Source organism: Pavona decussata, unplaced genomic scaffold (assembly GCF_977016875.1).
Source record: "Pavona decussata unplaced genomic scaffold, jaPavDecu1.1 SCAFFOLD_202, whole genome shotgun sequence".
Classification (NCBI taxonomy): Eukaryota; Metazoa; Cnidaria; class Anthozoa; order Scleractinia; family Agariciidae; genus Pavona; species Pavona decussata.
In genome coordinates this window covers 807723-827720 of record NW_028145610.1, presented here as the reverse complement: position 1 = coordinate 827720, position 19998 = coordinate 807723, and the positions used below count along the sequence as shown (strand labels likewise).

Here is a 19998-nt window from a genome sequence, read left to right as displayed (position 1 = left end):
GACAAATGCACACACCTGACCAATCACAGCAAAGGAAAATAGTGCGATAAGCCAATCAGAACTTAAGGCAAAAAGAAAGCACTCACACACGAAGGAAAGCGCGGGAAAATTCGGGTAAGCGGTACCAAATGCAGGGAAAGTTGCGTAACACGCAACAATTGACTTGGTGCTTGCTGCTGATCTGAAGGAAAGTATATTCACTTTGTTCGCAAGAGGGCGACAGCATTACCTCTGACGCGTCTGTGACCCTCGTTTAAAGCAAAATGAAACGTTGGTGTTTGTGGCGGGAATTAAAGCGAAGTATCCTGGGTACAACAGATGACGAGCACCAACAACAAACTCAACCTCAGGCCACATGAGTGGGGGCGAATGCTCTCCACCTCATCCTTGTTACCTTGAAGCGCACATCATGATTTCTTGTGAGCCCGTAAGACAGCTTACTTGGACCTAGTTCACACAGTTGTTGAAAGCGCGATTCTGTTAACAGAGGGTAAGAGTATGTTTTCTGTTTTGTTCAGTTTCAAATTCTCCAACTAATACCGGTGTTAAACAAGTTGCACGAAACACTGCAGTGCCATAGAGCGGTTTTCGATTGACTGGCGAAAGTAATTTTGCGTTTGCGTTGGTTTTGCATTACTACGCTCTGTGATTGGTTAACAAAACTCGCGCCACTTTCTCAACCAATGGGAATCCAAACCAAAAGCAATCGTGTTTTGTCTGCACGCGTTAATTCCGTTTGTCTAAACTCCCGAAAAGTGTTCTGGCTTTCGAGCCCGAGCAATATTTCTCATTTATCTGTATAATTTTTTCGTACAAATTAACCCCTTGTGTTTCTTCATCTTGTAAAGTTGTTAACGCTTTAACTTTCAAAATTGTTAAAAATCGAATTTCTGACAACGTACCCGTAAAATAGTTTTTCGGGCCCGAAATACTTTAGGGATTTTTGAGAAACGCACGCCAGATCCGGGAGATTAGCAAAAGTTGCAACCAAAACAAACACGGCTAAAGATTCAGTCAGCATTCAGTCATTTGAAAAGCGCTCTGTGTGAAGGATAAAGTTGTTACTAAGTTACAAATGTGTCGAGTCTCCAAAGTAAGCTCGGTGAACTTCCTCGATCTTCTTCACCCACTCCATGGCATATCCTGTGTGATCCTCCAAGTAATAAATACGTTTTGGCTGAAAATGAAGATAAAAAAACTGAAGTGAAATGACAGATCAAAGTAGAGAGGGACGTAACAATTTAGACCAAGCCCGAGAAAAAGGACTCTCTCATTAGAGTCAAGGGGACGATCATCGGAACTTTTAAAGTACTCCCCGGAAGGAGCTATAAGGCTGTTTGTACACGAGGAAGCTTCCTTGAAAGTCTCCATTCAGTTGACTTTTTCTCCTATGTACGAAAAAAAATTGTCACGTTTTTCGTTACCTGTTCCAGGCTCTCAGAGTAGGGCCGCCAAAAGACTAAAATCAGAAAGCGTATGCTACTATCGAACTGCCGCCATCTTAGTTTGTAACGGCGAACGCAACCTGAGGAAAGTGTCTGAACTACCGAGGGGGGCCCTAGTAAGGGTACATTGTGTTGGGAAGGGGGGGGGGGGGGGGTATTTTTCCCACCTCTCTCTCCCCGGCACTCTAGACTCCCTCGCTATTTTAGACACTCTCCCAAGGTTGCACTCGCCAAACACAGAACCTCCTCTAGGTATGATGATCAGTTTTATTTAAACCAACAACGGTTCTTTAACAATATTTCCTTTAATTTCCTAATAAGCACCTGCTTCAATTTTTAGGCTACAGTGGGTTCTCGTTTGGAGGTTTTTAAAACTACAAATTTTTCCGTGCGCTGAGACACAAAATCAGCAAAGTTTAAAAGTTCCCTCACTCACCGTGTGAATGAAGAAAACTTCAAAGTTCTTGGCTTCCGGTCTGAGGTCTTTCGTCCTATAACAGAAGGAAGAGAAGTTTGAAGTCAGACTACGAAAGGTAAACATCCGCTTAGAAATGAATTTTTCCTCTACTTAGCACTACAGCGCAAGGTCTTATGTTTTTGTATGTTAACAGACCTTCAGCGTGTAATAAAATGGAATATTAAAAACTGGATCATTTCATAATGCAATTCCAGAAATTTGATTGGTTTAGTGGCCATCGTATATGAGCCATTATACCATGCCCGAGAAATAGTGACAATTAAATTGTCTTCTGGCTGTTCTTGCAACGCGAAATCAGCAAGATCTAGCAATATTTCCTGGTTGTCTATAATGAAACTTACGCGCCTCTGGCTATCTATCATCTCATCCAACAAGCGCAAGTGGAATAATTGTAAAGTATTCGTCTCTGTGGCAAATGTTGCATGTGATATTTCTTGATTTTCGAGGAAAGCACAATCACTGGGACTGTACAGAAAGCGAGCTTACATTGCTTACGCCTAAAACGCGAGGTAGAGTTCGTATTACTTCACCACGAATGAGTAAATCTTCGAAGTTAAGACAGTTGTCCGCTTAGAAAAAAAGAAGCTTGACTGCATCTGTCTATTTACGACCTCATTTGACTATACTTTCTCTTAGTCTTCTACGACGCTCGGAAACATGTCATAACACGTAGAGCGGTTTTCAAATAACTTTAAATCCAAAACCAACGTTTTACTGTTGGCTAATAAAAACGCACAAACGACAAAACACAATGAGCCAATCAAAACTCGATGCTAAAACAAGGAACCGGTGCCAAGCGCGGGAAAACGTGCAGCCGGCTCCAAGCGCGGGAAATCGTGTAATCGGTGCCAAGCGCGAGATAAGGTCGAAACCAAGCCTTCTCATTGGTCAAAAAAGCAGCATGTTTGCTCTGATTGGTCGGAGACATTGCAGGACAAATTACAAAGCTCAGTAACATTAGCTGCAAACAAAAATAACAAAGAAACAACAACAGCAAAATAACAAAAAAACAAAACAATACAAACAAACAAAAAAAGAAACCCGCTCTAATGTTTCCTAACATTAATTAGTAATAAACTTTACCAAGGAATCTCTCCCTTTAGAACCATCGCCGCTGCATCAACGTAATACAGGTGCGGGCCTTCCGTAAGAATCAGTTGTCTTCTGCGGGGAAACAGTCCCTGCATAAGGAAATATAAGGTAGTCAACTCAATAAAGAGCCGTATGTAACAAGATGGATAGGAACTAAGGTAAAAAATACGCAAAGTACTGACCTTTCTCTTATCGACTACACCAGTCTTGAGAATGAGATTATGTTCAACGAACTGATGCCTAAAGAAAAAAAAAAACGTGAAATCGTTAACTATGGAATCACTTTATGATTATGTCAAATGAAAACGATTCTAGTTTAAAGGGACTCATTTTTGCGGTACTGGGTAAGTGCAAAGATAGAAGAACATTTTGTTGTATCAACTCAGTTGATAACGGTAATTAAATCTGACGTTTCAAGCGCTACATAGGCCAATTTACCTGACCGACACAGCTGATGCAACCAAATTTTCGTGTGAAAGATTGGGACACCTTCCAAGTTTCCTTAAAAATATCTGATGGGTATCCCATCAATGTTTTGTGTTAATTTCCCAAACCAGTCTCTAACCCCATTGTCAAGCATCCAATAACCTGTGTGGCCCCCAGTTGTATTGTTTACCGCGAAAAGCAAAGTTTAAGTAGCGTAAATGATTCAGCTCTAGCGAGCTAACGTGCTATTTGGTTTTAAGGGCAATGCCTACTTTTGTTACTGCGCATACGTTCTGTGCATCTCAAGATACTCGGGTTTCCTATGGGTGATGCCTTCTAATACAGGGATATTTTTGCGCGGTTTAAAACTAAGCGGTGAAAGCAGAACTTAGCAAGTGCTCTGGGTATCCAAAAAGAAAATTGGGGGTAACCATGCATTTTTCAGAGATAATAAAGCTTTAATTTGATAAAAGTGCCATCCATTGCTTTGTATTTTAGCACTTTTTAGAATTATTGTTTCTTAATTATCTCTAAAAAATGCGTTGTTACCCCCAATTTTCTTTTTGGATTCCAACAGCCCTTGCTAAGATCTGCTTTACCCGCATAGTAATAAACTGAGCAAAAATACTTCGGTGTTAGTAGGCACCGTCCTTAATATAGGAATTATGTAAATTATCTCAATGCAGTGAAAACGAGCATCAACGTGGCAAAAGGCAGGCTTTCATTGGCTTATGAGGGTTTAGTGGCCCCTCCTCTCCCTGTGAGACTTAGAGGGTCAGTTTACCCGGAAGGAGGCCGGCCAAAATATTCGACTTTTTATACGTAACATTAGGTTTTACGGTAAACAGGCTTCGCTAAAAAAATAAAAGCAAAAAACACTTCTTTTAATATATCATATCGAAATTGCTATAACGATAGACTAAATTTGTCGTGGAACCACTTCGGATTGTAGCGAAACAACTTTACTGAAAATGATTTCAAATGATCATGTCTAAAAAAATACATTTAAGGACGGTGCCTACTAATACAAAAGTATTTTTGCGCGGTTTATGACTATACTGGAAAAGCAGATTTTAGCAAAGGCTATTAGAATCCAAAAGGAAAATTTAGGTCAACCACGCATTTTTCAGAGATAATTAAGCACCAATATTATCTCTGAAAAATGCATGGTTACCCCCCATTTTCTTTATGGATACCAAGAGCACTTGCTAAGTTATTCTTTCTCCGCATAGTTTTAAAACACGCAAAAATATCCCCGTATTAGTAGGCACCACCCATAGGAATCCCGACTATCTCGAGATGCGCAGAACATATGCGCATTAACAAAAGTAGGCACCGGCCTTAAATCACAAAATATCTTTGCAACACAACATGGACTTCTTAGACGAAATTTTTGTGCAACCACGTTTGACACAGTAAAACAAATTTTGTGCATCATATACTCTTTCAATCACTCTATAATAAACCGGTCTGAGTGGGATAGGAGAACACAAAAGAGAAAGATAACAGCAAGCTTAAAAGGTCTGCAAGAAAAGGACAAACTCTTACCACGGTGATTCTCTCTCCTGCTTCGCTAGTCTCTCTTCTCGCTCGCTATCCGTGAGTTGAAGAATAGTCTTCCTTCCAGTTGGCCTCGTGTCTTCATCGGACAAGCCGACTCTTTTTAAGAGTTGTTCATCAAACTCGTCAAAATCCTCGTCACTGTCGTGAAGACTGACCTAAAATTTGACAGGATTGCAGCTGATTTAGGATAATTCTGAAGTCCAAAATGGAGAGTGTACTCCAACCAATGCATTTTATCCGCTCTCTCCTGCGAAATCGCGCAGAATATCATCTGATGCTTAGCCGGCGAGCCGTTGGCCGAGTTGGCTAAAATCGCAAGATATTCTGCAAGATTGAGCAGTTTTATTGCAGAAAAGCTGGAGATGATCTTTATTTTTCCATTGTCTACCCGACACACGAAATTACGTATATCGCAAAATATCTGTTGACTACAGACGACGAATATTCAGTGCACCATGACCATATTTGGGCAGTGTTACAATGAGTTGAATGATAACTCTCATTATTAAAAACTTGATCATTCTATAATCCAATTCCAGGGACTTGATTGGCTTAGCGGCCATGGTATATGAGCCATTATAACATGCCCGAGAAATAGAAATTGTCTTCTAATTGTTGTTCTTGTAAAGCGAAATCAGCAAAATCTAGCAATATTTCTTGATTATGTTTAATAAAACAATTATTCCACTCACGCTTGTTGTATATGAGATTATTATAGCCAACTCTGCGCTTCGCGCCTCGTTGGCTATCTACCATCTCATATCCAACGCGCGCTCGTGGAATAATTGTTAACTATATGTAACAACTAACTCTGACCTCAACCTTAATTAGGCCCTATCTAATTTCCCGGCCTCATTTGTTCAAAAATGAATTCATGTCTTTCGTCATAGAGCGGTTTTTAATTGAGTGTCGAAAATAACTTCGCATTTGTTTTAGTTTTACTTAACTACGCTGTGACTGGTTAGAAAATCTCGCGCCACTTTTTCAACCAATGAGAAATAACACCAAAACCAATCGTGCCTCACTCGCACGCGTTTTCCCGCGCTTGGCGCCGGTTACATTCATTTGCTTCGAATTCTGATTGGTTCATTGCGCTGTCTACGTCTGTTGCGATTGGCCAGAATAATAAAACGCTTTTACTGCTACAATGAATACGCACTCGACAATTGAAATTCATTGATGGTTTGCATGTCACGTCGTGGCGGCCATGTTGGTGTACAGAAACAATAAGATATTTCTCCTTTGGGAGTTAACTTCCATTTTTAACTCGTGAATGCGCGCATGCGCAATGAACGAGTTATAGCGATAGCTGACTCTCGACTTGGTCGGTCGATCAGTCGATCAGTCGATCAGTCGGTTTTGTCGTTAACTTTCGGGCGTGCGCAGTGAATGAGTTTTAAATTCAATTAGTGGAAAAAAACACGCGAACATTTGTTGTTCATGGCGCATCAGGAAATTCTTATTCAATATGTAGAGAATAATTTGACGATCATTTAGTGCAAGAATGGCGATTTTTCGTTCAATCTGAGCAAAGTTTCAAGTTTTTTCAGTTTTTCAGAAAGTCCGGGGTCGTAAACTCAATTAGTGAAAAAAAAAAAAACGTGAAAATTTGTTTCACGACGCGTCAGAATTCTCTCATTCATTCTGTAGAGAATAATTTGACAATCATTTTAGTGTAAGAATGGGGATTTTTCGTTGAATCTGAGCAAAGTTATAGGATTTTTTCGTTTTTTTCTACGAAGTGCGGTTTCTTTCAAGAATTAAAAATAATTTAATTTAAAAATAATTTAATTAAAAAATAATTTAATTTGTCAGTTTTCACGCGAAAGCGGAACGTGCCATGTCACGCATCATTGACGTCGTAAACAAAATTATGCAAATTTCTGGTGAAATGAACACTTTTAAGATCTTGTCAGCTTTCATAGAGGTTTCAAAGGGAAAAAATGTTTCATTTTCGAAATTTACAACTGGTAATTTATGGGAAAGCAAAAGGACGCGGTCGATGAATAATTCTTATTTAGCAAGAGCTTGTCATAGTTCATTATTTTTACTTGAGGATTGCGTGGACTGAACTCCAAAGGAAAAATTTCACGCATTTATGTCGGGCATGAATCGTAATGCGATACTTTGTTGAACATATTTCCCTTTGTGAGATCGGCTTGCCCTACAGTAATTTTGTAATTTTAATTCCCAAAAAAACTTCACTTGCCCATCGGGCAAGTGATGGTTAGAATCCACTAGCCCGATCGCGAAATCCAGTAGCCGCGGACTATCACACGAATTTGCATGACGTGGCTGCACATGGCGTGCTCCTATAAACTTTGAATAAAAAAAACACGTGATATTTTTTAATCGGCGCATCAGAATAATCGGCTTATTCAATCTGTACAGAATAATTTGACAATCATTTTAATAGTACAAGAATGGTCATTTTTCGTTACATAATCGGGCAAAGATATAATTTCTTTTAGCTTTTGAGGAAGTTTCCGTAGCCGTCTAAATTGCAATTACTATGTGTCATCTGCATTCACGAGTTGGCTCACAGGAGCCTTTGATTATGCTTAGCTATGTGAACAAATTTTCTTTCGTTTTGTATACCCAGCAAGGCGGCAATGCAAACCACTTATTGGAGCACGTAAAATAGGGGAGTGTAGAAAGTCTATTAGAGCGGTTTCCAATTGAGTGTAGAAAAACTAAAAAAAAAAAAATATATCAAATGAGCCAATCAGAATTCGAAGCAAATACATGAAACTGGCGCCGAGCGCGGGAAAACGCGTGCGGCGAAAACACGATTGGTTTTGGTTTGGATTCCCATTGGTTGGGAAAGTGGCGCAAATTTTGGTAACCAATCACAGACCGCAGTAATGCAAAACCAAAGCAAACGCGAAATTTCTTTCGACACTCAATCGAAAACCGCTCTATCAGGGGCTGTTTCCGTTTTTGCCGTGATTAACCACGTTTAACTACGTTTTGCTTCTGTTTACTGTTTGTTTTTACCCTGTATTTGCTGCGCAGTCCTTCCTGGTCAGTGCATGTTGAAGGGAGATAAGGAAGCAGATCAGGTGGTTTTGTATTTGGAAGATTTTCCCACTCAGTTCCTATTAAACAAAACAAAATGTCGATTATATTGAGTGTACCACGACTCCATGAGAGCATTCGATGATTTTTACGTTATATTTCAAAACTGAATCTTGCAACACAATATTGTTTTATCACATTTAAAAATACTTGACTTAGAGACCGCAAAACAGTCGTCTCCTCTCTTTAAGGGGTACTGTCTTGGAGATTTTGCTGTATATTGGTTAAAACTGCTCAAATATCTGACAAAGAACCTCTTCTCCAACATGAAATTGCTTTTCGAGCACCACGGGGAAAATATGATATGATAGTCTTCAAACAAGAATGAACTATAATCACTTTTTAGCCATTTTTCCAAGATCGGCATAAGAGGAACTTGAAAAATTGGCCAATTTTTTCAAGTTGCAATCCATTTCCATCCTGGTCATCCGAAGCCAAAGATGAATGAAACCAGTTTCTGTGCACTAGTTGAGTTATTGTTAACAAAACTGAACCATTATTTTGATGTTTACATCCATACAAATGTTTTGTTTTGGCCTTTCAAAGTGACACTAAAAATAGGTGACACTGCCCCTTTAGAATTCGTGGAAGCAGACGCGAATTGCCGAAAGCGACGCGACGCCAGTGCAAAAAGCGTGGACGCTCGCTCGCCCGTAAGGCGTGTTACCATTTCCTCGCTCGCTCCAGAATCTTCGTTCGAAGAGTGCAAGGATTCGAACCACTGACCGACGTAAAAAATACGGGCTGTTTTGCGACTTTGTTCAGAGAATTGGAGAGTTTAAAAAGGAAAGCGTGGAGTCGCGGGAAACATGGAGAAGGACAGTAGAAAGGAAACTTAACAACAGAGGACTAAGAACGTGGGCGGAGGTAGCATCAACAGCAGACGATGGAAGAGCCTGGAAGGGAAGAGCGCACGGCCCTACTCTCTACTAGGAGAACATCAGTGGATGATGATGATGATGACAAATGATGATGATGATGATGATGATGATGATGATGATGATGACAAAAGAATTCTGGGCCCAGTTGTTCAAAACCCGATTAAGCTAATCCCGGATTAACGTGAACTTTGATTCAAGTTTAATTACTAATCGGTAAAGATTATTCCAAACGATTTTTGCCCCTCAGTTTTGAGTGAGACTTTTCTTTACCTTTAGCTTGAAATTAGGCTTTAAAACCACTTTTAAAAAGCGAGATGAAAACCTCGGTTAACTTTTAATTGAAGATTAGCGTTAATCGGCTTTCGAACAACCCGGCCCTGGTGCATCCGAGATTTCTTTACGGATTTCCTTTCACCGTTTTCTTTTTCTTTGAGGGGTTCATCCCAAAAAATATAACTTCCCGTGCACAAAGGAAATACTTGTAAATTCCATCTGCACTCCTCCCCTACAACCCTTCCTATCTCTTTCACTAGTCTAAACCAAAGAGTCTTTGGACTGCGGTTAAACACACCGATACAACAGGCGCTTTCCACCGAAACAAAAGTGCTTCCAGTTCTGGCTCTGGTTGTTCAAAGATTGGACAACTTTACCCAGTGGATACTTATTAGTTGGAGTACATTTTATCCGCTGCCAGATAGCGGTTTTATGCGCTGGATAACGTTATCCACTCTTTGAACAACCGGGGCCTCGCTAACAGAATACCTTCATAGAACTCATGGCTCTTCAGCGATGCAAATCCTCCGCATTCATCACAACCAAGTCTCTTTGTTGGGTCCAGCACCTAGAAGATTGGAAATAATTTTGACAGACAATGAAAATTACAACCAGGATGATAATGGTAGCCTGCATAGCAAGCATTTCCAAAGCACCCAAGGTTTTTTCAACCTTTTTGGAACAACATGTATTATAATACATATTGCGTTGATTGGCAAAAAGCAACAGAGATGGGTGTTCCAATATTATTCATTGTGCTTCACTTGTATTTAGTAATACAATCACCGTAGTGATATCTAAAAACTTGAACACGCAGCCATTGCTAATGACACATCAGTTTCTTCACTGTCCATTAACGCTTTAAGCCCTAACAGTGATCAGCATCAAATTTCTCCTTGTAATATCATGCTAATTTAACCACTGAGGTCACGAGAATTAAGGATATGATCACCCAAGGTGAATTTTCTTGATAGTATAATAACTTCTTCCCAGTACTTTTATAAGATAGTATGAGGACAAGACAGGAGAATTTGTTCTTTCATATTACGGGTTAAAAGGTTCATTACTGTAGTTGTAAAAAGAAATACTTACCAGTAATCCCTCGACAAGACCCTTTGGTACTTCTGGGAAACCACTGGGGAATTCATACTCTAAAGCGATTATCTTTTTAAATATTTGATATTCGTTACTGTTGACGAAAAACAAGAACATTTAGCCATAAAGTGAGACACTTGTTTTACAGGTAAAATAAGCTTAAATTAAGTGGAACGTTCCAAAACAGCCTTTTATTAGAAAAACAATGGCCCTGCACGTGTGTTATTACAGTGTTATTAGTTTGGTACATTTCTTCGCCGTCCTCGGCCAGGCAACAACGTGAAATTACTAAATTTAAGGATTTGTGGAAAAATCGTGAGCACATGACGGTATTTTTTTCATTCTCTGTCTGAACTTGAACTATGTTCCCACCTGTTCTGTTACTGGACAGTTGGAACATTGTACAAGTTGACCGTAATGGAATAATCTCGAGGGAGTGCAAGCGACGTGACCTTATGTTTCAAGTAAGGTTTTCGTTGGCTCTGCCGTCGTGGTTGCTTAAAGTCCCTAATGCTTAGAGAGTGCCAGCCCAGTTATATCAGCCAACGTGTACATAACACACACATCAGAACCTTGAGAAGGAGAAAACTTTTTCATCTCTTGGCCTGATAGAGTCACAAAGACAGGAGAATGAAAGGAGTAATATCCCTCCTTCTGGAGGCTCCAGGTGACGTCCCCCGAGACAACTTGGGTCGTGGGAAAAATATGCTGGTAATCTTTTGCCGGTTTAAGGAGATGTTGCCTCATGACAACAGCAAGTCCATTTCTTTAGCATTCGTTATGTTTCATTTGGCCCTTATGATAACGACTTTGTAGTTTTCAAACATTTTTTACCTAAAGGGGAAGTATCGCGCAAATTTCGTGTTACATCAAAAGCTCCAAAACGTTTTTTATCAACATCAACCTAGAAATATTGCTCAAATTCTTTGTTAATTATCACCCTGGCAGTGTACTAAGACTATCGATAAGTGTCTCTGGCCACAGATGGACTGGGTTAAAATGGACTGCAACTTGGAAAAAGTTAAGCTAACTGTTTTCAAGGTCTCGTATTTTCGTTTCCAAAATACACTAGAGCAGGTCATGAGTTGTTCCTTTCAAGAGTTCAGTTGATTTCTTTTTCTTGATGTTCTAGAATTATTTTGCAACCACGTGAAGGTGTTGTCGCACAAAAGGTCAAAATCCCTTTAATATTTCCTCTTTAACTTTGATTCATCTTAGAGAATCTTACATGTAACTAGTGACTTCAAGTATGCATGAAATTTTAAGATTTTGATACAGAGGGAAAACTGTACTTCAATAATTACCTGGCTCGAAATGGTGGAAGGCCAGAGAGCAGTTGATAAATAATACATCCTAAGGCCCAAAGGTCTGAGCTGCAAGAAAGAAAAGACAAATAGGGTTCATCAATGTATGCTCTTCTGTATGTGAAGTCAGAGGGATAACTGCTTCAAGACAGATCCTTACCAGATCCAGTTATGTCCTTTTTAGTTGCAACTTTCAATAGGCCATTTCCAAGTTGCTGAGCCTCACTATGAAAGCGAGGCTACGTTAAAAACTTTTCACAGGAAAGTTAATTTTGTTTTGCATATAAATGAAAACTAATTTTCATAACAAAAACTTTGCACTTAGAATCACTTTCATAACGAGGTTCAAAGCAACTCAGAAATGACCTATTCTAAAGATTTCCAAATGGCTGTCAATAAAAGATTCCATCTCACACTGTCAATATCTTTAGTGGATGTCCCAGTGTAACATATCTTATTTTACAGCTGTGTGCTTAGTGACCTGGCCTTTGAGTGGAAGTGAGGCTGGAGTTACTCCGTTTTGATACAAACTTCACTGCTTTTCATGTGTTTAAATGAAAACTCTTTACCGCATAAGAAAAACACGATTTCTATAATTATGAAAACTCAAAAGTAGAGGGATTTTCTTTATCAAAACACAGTCAACTCCAGGTTCGCTTCCATTCAAAGTCCAGGTTGCTAATGGTAACCTGGATGCATATATGGCATTCTCACATGAAGTATATACCCAACAGTAAAAATAGTTATGGAGGGCTCTGGGCATAGCCAACCTGTGGCGCTTTTTTAGATTGTTTTTTGTTGTAATCGTTTTAGCTCAGATTCGCTGGATTCTTCGCATGTGGTCTTCACTCCCTTCCGAAAACTTTAACCCAAAGTTTTACCTGCTGCTCTGTGCTTCGGTTTTGTGATCAAAATGGAAATCTTAGACATAACCATAGGTATTTACTGCAAATGTAGTGCAAAGCAACAGTTAATACACTGGGGCACTGAAGGAATTGAAGGCAACACGTAAAATATCCAGTGAATCTGAGCTGAACAACAAAAAGCACTAAGGTGGGTATGTGCTAAGCCCTTCATTTACATTTCTCAAACTCATTTAATTTATTAATTCAAAAGCCAAAGACAGAGGAAATCATGCAATGTGACGTGTTTGGATATCTGATGAAAAACTCCTTGCTTTTGCATCCTTAATTTCCCCTTCACAATCAGTTTGTTTGAGAAGTTATATCAAACACTTGTCACCGTGTTTCATCACAATATCAAAAACCTCGAAGTCCGTTAAAAATACTGCGCTACGCGTCGTATTTTCAACTCTCTTCTCGGTGTTTGATATGTGATAAAACACTGTGTCTTGTGTTTGATGTATTACTTGAAGGTCTCAGTGTATATAGAGCTCATGTCAAATTTTAGTTTTTTCTCTGTTTTCATCAGATTTCCTTCAATTTTGGTATATAACATACAACAGTTTGCCCAAGAAACACTGCCCAGAGTTTGGTTTTGCTAATTTTTACAAAAAAAAAACAAAACAAAACAGAAAAACCTTAAATATTTCAACATGGGTGCTTTACTCACTGAGCTTTTCAATTTTAGAGTTCTTGCATTTATTGAACTAAATACAGCTATTAAAAAAACCTATGCAATGGTAATAACAATAAATATTCATTATTATACCTCTTGGTTGCTCTTTTGTCTGTTAAAAGCTCTGGTGAAACATACTGAGCTGTTCCTACAAATGAATTTCTCCCTACAAAGATAAGTGTTGTCAAACAAACTGTTATAAATCATTATTTTCTTCAGTTGCATGAATATTGATTGACGTACAAAGCAATGTACTCGTGTACTTACCTTTTTGGTTAACATCAGTACTACTAAGGATCTTTGCTGTACCAAAGTCGGTTATCTTGATATGCATGTCTGCATCCAACAGAATATTTTCAGGTTTTAAGTCCCTACAACAAACAGTCAAGAATTACAATAAATTACAAATTTAGGAAACGTCAAAAGTCCCTTTAAACTCATCACCAATAGATGAGTGTGGAGAAGGTGCCTATAAGGTCCGTGGGGGAGCCGCAAGCATGCACGAAGGGTAACCATGACAACCCTGTGAGCGGCAACCACCCAGGCCCTGTCACACTGAATACTCAGTGGAATGTTGAATACTTACCAATTCTTACCCAGAGGGAGGGGAGGGACGGGAGTAAAGCTTTTTTCTGCAACTGTACACGTGGCACAACAGGAGCAAAATGGTTGACATCAACAGGGGAGCTGTAAATTTACTGAGGCCCTGCAAAACCCTTGGACCGCCCTGCCTAAATTAAGGGAGTAGACCCCTGGCCAGCATTGTCTTGAGTTTAACCTCGCCTAAATAACATTTAGCCCCAAAAAATGCCTCTTTAGAAGGGCTCATTTGATAACTGATGCTAGTGAAGTGAGTGAAACTGAAGAATGATGTTAATTAATATGAAGTTTTACATTTTACTTTTGTTCTATGTTGATCCTGATATTTTGCTAACTCGAAGACTGTTTAGAGTTTAATTACCTGTGAATTATTCCTAATCCATGAAGATGCTCTAACGCTGACACAACTTCAGCTGAATAAAATCTTGTACAATTGAGATCAAAGGAACCAAGCTGAAAAATAAAAAAAATCATGTATTAGATGAAATGACTTTTTTGTGGTATATATTGCTTAAATACATGCTAAAAAATAAATTGTCTGTGACCAACAAGACAGCAGTTCTAACAAAGAAGATGGAAAAAAAAAAGAATCTTGTAGGCTACTTTTGTCTAATAAAAAAAGAACATTCCAGAAACTGCACTTTCTGTTACTGACAATAAAAGCCCTTAAGATGACAAAGGATTAACATTAGACAGTGTATTTAATTTCATTAATAGCTTTCAGGCTGAAGGGTATTTTAGTCTGAGATCTTTCAATTTGGATGCCTAAAAAAGGATGCTAAAAAAAGGATGTTAAAACACCTCTGACAATTGTTTAGAGTTTGCAATATTATTGGTGGTTTCTTCAGCTGTTTTTAATTTTTCAAAGCTTTCAAAAGATGTTGTTTCCTTTCTAAGCTAGCGTGACAAGTACAAACGAGAGTTTCTGGAGAAAAGGAAAAAAACTGGGGCAGTGAGAAGGGAGAAAAAGGAAAGAAAACTCCTCCCCACTCCAATTTTATTTTGCTCCTTTTTTTGACTTCGCATGCCCCCAAATGAAATGCTCTCAGAAAGGAAACGACTGCTATGCAGTTTAAACCAGATGGGGTCAATATTTTGGAGTTATTTACCAGTTGACAGTATTCACCACAGTGTCAGAATGGAAAGGTTCTTGTAAAGAAAACAACTAATAAAAGCAGTTACCTTAATAATGTATGGAAGAAGTTCTCCTTTCTTGGCATAGCTTAATCCAAAGTCTGTATAAACCCAAGCTAAGGAAAACAGTCAATCTTTCATCCTTTTCACTGACTAAATTGCGGATAAGTCTATCCAGAAGTTTGTTTACTGTACTTAGTTCTTTGAAAATTTGAGTTAAACTAATAACTGCATCAGAGAGCATTTTGACCTTCCAATAATATCCGTGTGTACAGTATAGTAAAGATAGCCTTAGAACATGAATTAACTTCAAGGTGACTTCAACACTTCCCCAACCTAGGTAACATATTGGTTATATTGTGACAAGATGTAATGGTACACGAAACAAACACCTGGCTGAAGTTCAAAACAATTAATTACCAACAGACTCAAGAATCCCAACTAGTAAGGAAGCTGGCCAGCTGCCTATTGTTACAAAAATTGGACTACTGAAGACTGTCGCAGCTCATGGAAGAGAGAGGAGACTTGAACTTAAGGCCACCCAACTAAGCCAATAGACAACTCTGTCATGCGGAGCAGGGATGGCACAGTGGCGAGAGCACTCAACTCCCACCAATGTCAACTTGGCATCATATGCGTTGAGTTTGTTGTTGGTTTGCATCCTAATGCTCCCAGAGGTTTCTCACTGGGTACTCCAGTTTTCCCCTCTTCTCAAAGAAGCACTTTCCAAATCCAATTTGATCTCCAGAGTGTCCACAATTAGTGCTCTACGCTGCCTTATAACAAGCACATGTAAGAGTGAATTTTTACTCAGTGAAGGGGCAATATTTACCTATTTAATTTTGTATTTAATATTACTGAACTTGTGACAAGGATACAGAGCTTTTCTTTATCTTGGAATGTAAAATACAATCTAACAAAGAATGGATGGTTAAGTTTGCTCAGCACTTCCTTCTCTCGTGAAACATACTGGACTTTTTTCTCTCGTATCATGTGCCTCTTTTCCAACACTTTCACTGTGAAGATAAAATGGATGGATGGTAGTATAATTTATTAGTATTTATTCAATTAACCGCCCACCTTTGAATAAGCGCCTACCTCGAATAAGCGCCCACCCTGAAAGCCTAAAAAGTAAATAAGCGCCCACCCCCACTCCCACCCTCCTCCCAATAATAAACATTTTGATCTGTACTAGCTGGAAGTAAGAGGAGCATCAGTTGTGTTCCAAAATCGGTTTTGGATACGGTAGTTAGTGAACTTTTATATTGTTTATGGCTTGTTCATGTTAGCTTTTGCACTTTGTTTTGACTTGTTGAGGCGAAATAAACTTGTTATCCTTTGCTTTTTATTCTCTTAAAATGACCTTGCTTGCTGAAAGTTTTGGGAAAATAATAAGCATCCACCCTCGAATAAGCGCCCATCCTCATGGGCCCAAAAATTATAAATAAGCACCCAGGGCGGTTTATCAAATAAATACGGTACTAGTATTCTCAGTAGGTCTATTCACTCACAAAATTTGTGAGTGAATTTAATGCTCAAAAGTAAGTAAGGGGAGAAGCCTGAAGGTGTTGGAAGGTCATGAGCTAACTACAAGTTCACACAGAGACATTCATTGTGGCAGGGAGAATGAAGGGGTGCCAGATTGAACATCTGCCAACAAATAACGGAACAAATAGACAAAAACAACAAAAGAACCTATTTGTACCCAGATCATGCAAGGCCAAAAGAATGAACTTCCCCATGGGTATACAGGTCCATGGAAATATTATTTTACAATCCTGAAATTAAAGAAATCTATAAAGAAAATCTATAAAGAAAGCGAACATATTGTCTAACCAGTTTCCCAAAAATCCAACTCATGAATGTGAACAACAAGTATAAAACCAATTGAGTCATTCATTGCGAATCTCAAAACGTTTACACTACGAAAAGAAATTAGATAACTATAAATCTAATGCTAAAGGTACATGGAGAATACTCAATGAGGTACTTAATCAGAGGAAAAAAACTTCAGACCTTCCTTCTTCGTTTATTATCGGAAAGGCTGTGTGTGACGCTCCGATTGAAATTGTAGGTAACTTCTGTGAATATTTCTCTAATATTAGTCCTAAACTTGCTGAAAAAATACCTAATTCGAATGACACTTCTTCACCCTTTTTACCACCAAATAATAAAAAAAAAACGTTATTAGGGGATTGTGGCCTTCAGAAGACAACATAATTTTAAAACACTGACTACAACTTACTTGCATATTCTTTTCCTGTACTTATTTCACGAACAACATACACCTAACAGAAAAGAAAGGAACATCAGTAAACTTAACAATAATTATCATTTGAACAGATGACTTAAATAGACCTTAGCCTAGTTTCCATTTGAAAATCAACCTAATAGAAATATAGGAAGCAACAAAAATTTTGGTCTAAAAAGTCTGACAAAAATATTCCATGATGTTTCTAGCTGAACCAAACGAATCCCAGTATTAATGATCAACATTATTTTTACAAATTTTACACATAATTTCAAGGTTAGACAAAGTATAAAAGTGAAAACAATACAAACTTACAGTTGAAAATGAGCCTTCTCCCAGAATTTTCCCAAACTTAAAATCTTCTGGTCTCTTTTTCTTGATTGGTTGCGATGATGATGGTGATGGGGTTGTGGGTGACTCAGGGAGAGAGGAAGTAGAGTTTAAAGTTGACTGCTGTAAACGCAAAGCAAAGCACCTTAAAATTTTAGTTTGATGTTAGATGACTTTCACATAAAACTTGCTAGCTTTTGCATTCTAAGAGTAAAAACCTTATTTTTAATGGTCTTTCTTATTTTTTTATGTTTGACTGTGGTTAACCATGGCATAGCCCCATTAATGCTCTTTTGTCTGGCTTGTAATAGTGAGTTTTCCAACATGCCGTGATCCTTTAGAAACTATGTACCAACCACAGACCTACTGGCTGACTTAAAACATTTAGAACAGTTTTGTAATACATGGTATTTCATCTGGGCCAAGCGACTCTTCAGAGACCTTCAGAATTTATAGGCAAACTTGTTGAGCATTACCCCCAAAGTCCTGTTCACAAATTCAAGATGTTAGCAGTCTGGCCCTTTATCGCAGAAGGATTCCCACATTTATACAATAAAGAAATTGGAGCCGCACGTACACAAGTTAGAATTTATACAGTAAAGAAATTGAAAAATTGTCAAATACTTGTGAAATGTTCATGGCTAGTCTGAAGCAGGAATCCTTCTGCGATAGAGGGCCAGACTGCTAACATCTTGAATTTGTGAATGGGACTTTGGGTGTGATGCTCAACAAGTTGGCTACAAATTCTGAGGTCTCTGAAGAGTCTCTTGGCAGAGATGGAACACCACGTTAAACTAGCCACAAACATGTCACAAGTATTTGACAATTTTTCAATTTCTTTATTGCATAAATAATTTTGTAATAATAGTTCGCAAATTTGAAAACAGTATATATGGCATAAAAATGACCCTTTGTATTTTGCTGGCTGCACAAAGACTTCAATGGAAAAGTTGTCATTCATGTGATGCATATATGTTGTGGTTTTAAATTGATCTTTGTTTTGAAATTTACCACAAAAACAGTTTGATTTTTATGCTCTCCTGTTAGAGATTATGCTAATGAATCTGACACAAAGGAAAATAAAGATTTAACAAAATATGCCCATGTCACTGATCATTGAAGAATTAGTCATCTACCAATTGAAGGGGTGCCTGGAAAAAAGCCCGAAAAGACTTCTGATAAATTGCTAGATTCTTCTTCCAAATTTCCTTGTATTCGCTTGTGAAACAAAAGGAGAATTTGACCTTACATCAAAAGTCACTTACTAGGGCCTTAATTTCACACACCTCTTCATTTATTCACTAGGCTTAAAACGTAACACTACTTGAGAATTTTCAAACCAGAAAAAAATGAAACCACAAAAATAAAATAAAATAAAATAAATGCTGTACATAGTTTAATTAATATGAAAATTAGCTGGACGTTTCAGAAATTTATTTGGACTACACTGTATGTCTAATGAGTAAATTTCATTTTCAGCTTTGAACTGTAAAAACTATATCTTATTCTAGACAATTTTACAGGCCCATAATATTACCAGTCCCTGTTTAGGCTCTTTGAATGGATGGAGCCTGTAAGATCCCAACAGCAAAGGTTACGGAAGTATTTACTTGTTCTTCAAAGGCTAAAAAAAAAGCAGTCTACAAAATTTTTACAACAAAAAATTATTTGATGTCAACTTAACAGTGCCTACAGGACTGTCTTTTAGCATTATTTAGTAATTTATATCAGATTTTTCTTCGAGTTACTAGAAAAAAAGAGGAAAGGAGTACAGTTCAACCATCAGGAGATAATCTTATATTAAGCACTTTTAAATTAAACTCACTTACGATTAATCACTGTTAATCTGCTGATAAAAGTCATTTATGATTAAAATTTTCAGGATCAGGAAAATAAAAGTTTAAAAAAGGAGAGGAACAGAAAGAGAAAATCAAGATCAAGAACACGCAGGAAAAAATCTTGGTACATTCAAGTGGTTGTCAAAAATACACGAGATGGTATTTATGCCCAAACCAAATATATATATACTGGTCACAGATAATTAAAGCTGAACGAATGAAAAAGATAACGATGAAACAGAAATGAAACAGAAAGGTTCAGATATATTTACGAAACTGCGTTATTCCGTGCATCATAGGAACATGCATAAATGGAAAGAAATTACTTATATTAAGCTTATACAAATATAGGCTTAATTTACACAGAACGCCTGTCTTGACCGGCAAACAAACAAAGCATTTCCCAGAAATTATACCAAAGACTTCAGTTTACACCACGTCTTTACTAAAAGAATAAACTTACCTTTGTTTTCTCCCCGTTTTCCGCCATCGCAACGTTTTCTGGACTGATAAAACTAAAGAACAAACATTCTCAAAGGACAGAAACTATTTTACGGAAGGCTTTCTATTCTAAGACAGTAATCCGCTGACCGCACTGCTCTCTGAAAGAGGAAGCCTGGGCTCTAACTTGT

At 38.1% G+C, this 19998-nt stretch overlaps 1 protein-coding gene across 1 annotated transcript; it reads right to left on the bottom strand.

Moving 5' to 3' along the window:
- Window positions 1-737: 737 nt before the first annotated feature.
- LOC146461003 (3-phosphoinositide-dependent protein kinase 1-like) lies at window positions 738-19974 on the bottom strand. The gene is made up of 17 exons (XM_085087462.1): window positions 19830-19974; window positions 17514-17651; window positions 17193-17235; window positions 15826-15963; window positions 14996-15048; window positions 14175-14266; window positions 13481-13584; window positions 13307-13379; window positions 11636-11704; window positions 10329-10425; window positions 9726-9804; window positions 8002-8102; window positions 4990-5159; window positions 3198-3255; window positions 3007-3104; window positions 1882-1936; window positions 738-1177 (listed from the first exon to the last, which is right to left on the bottom strand). The coding sequence occupies exons 1-17, from the start codon at window positions 19854-19856 to the stop codon at window positions 1070-1072; spliced, it is 1503 nt and encodes a 500-aa protein (XP_084943588.1). The 5' UTR covers window positions 19857-19974; the 3' UTR covers window positions 738-1069.
- Between the last annotated feature and the right edge of the window lie 24 nt (window positions 19975-19998).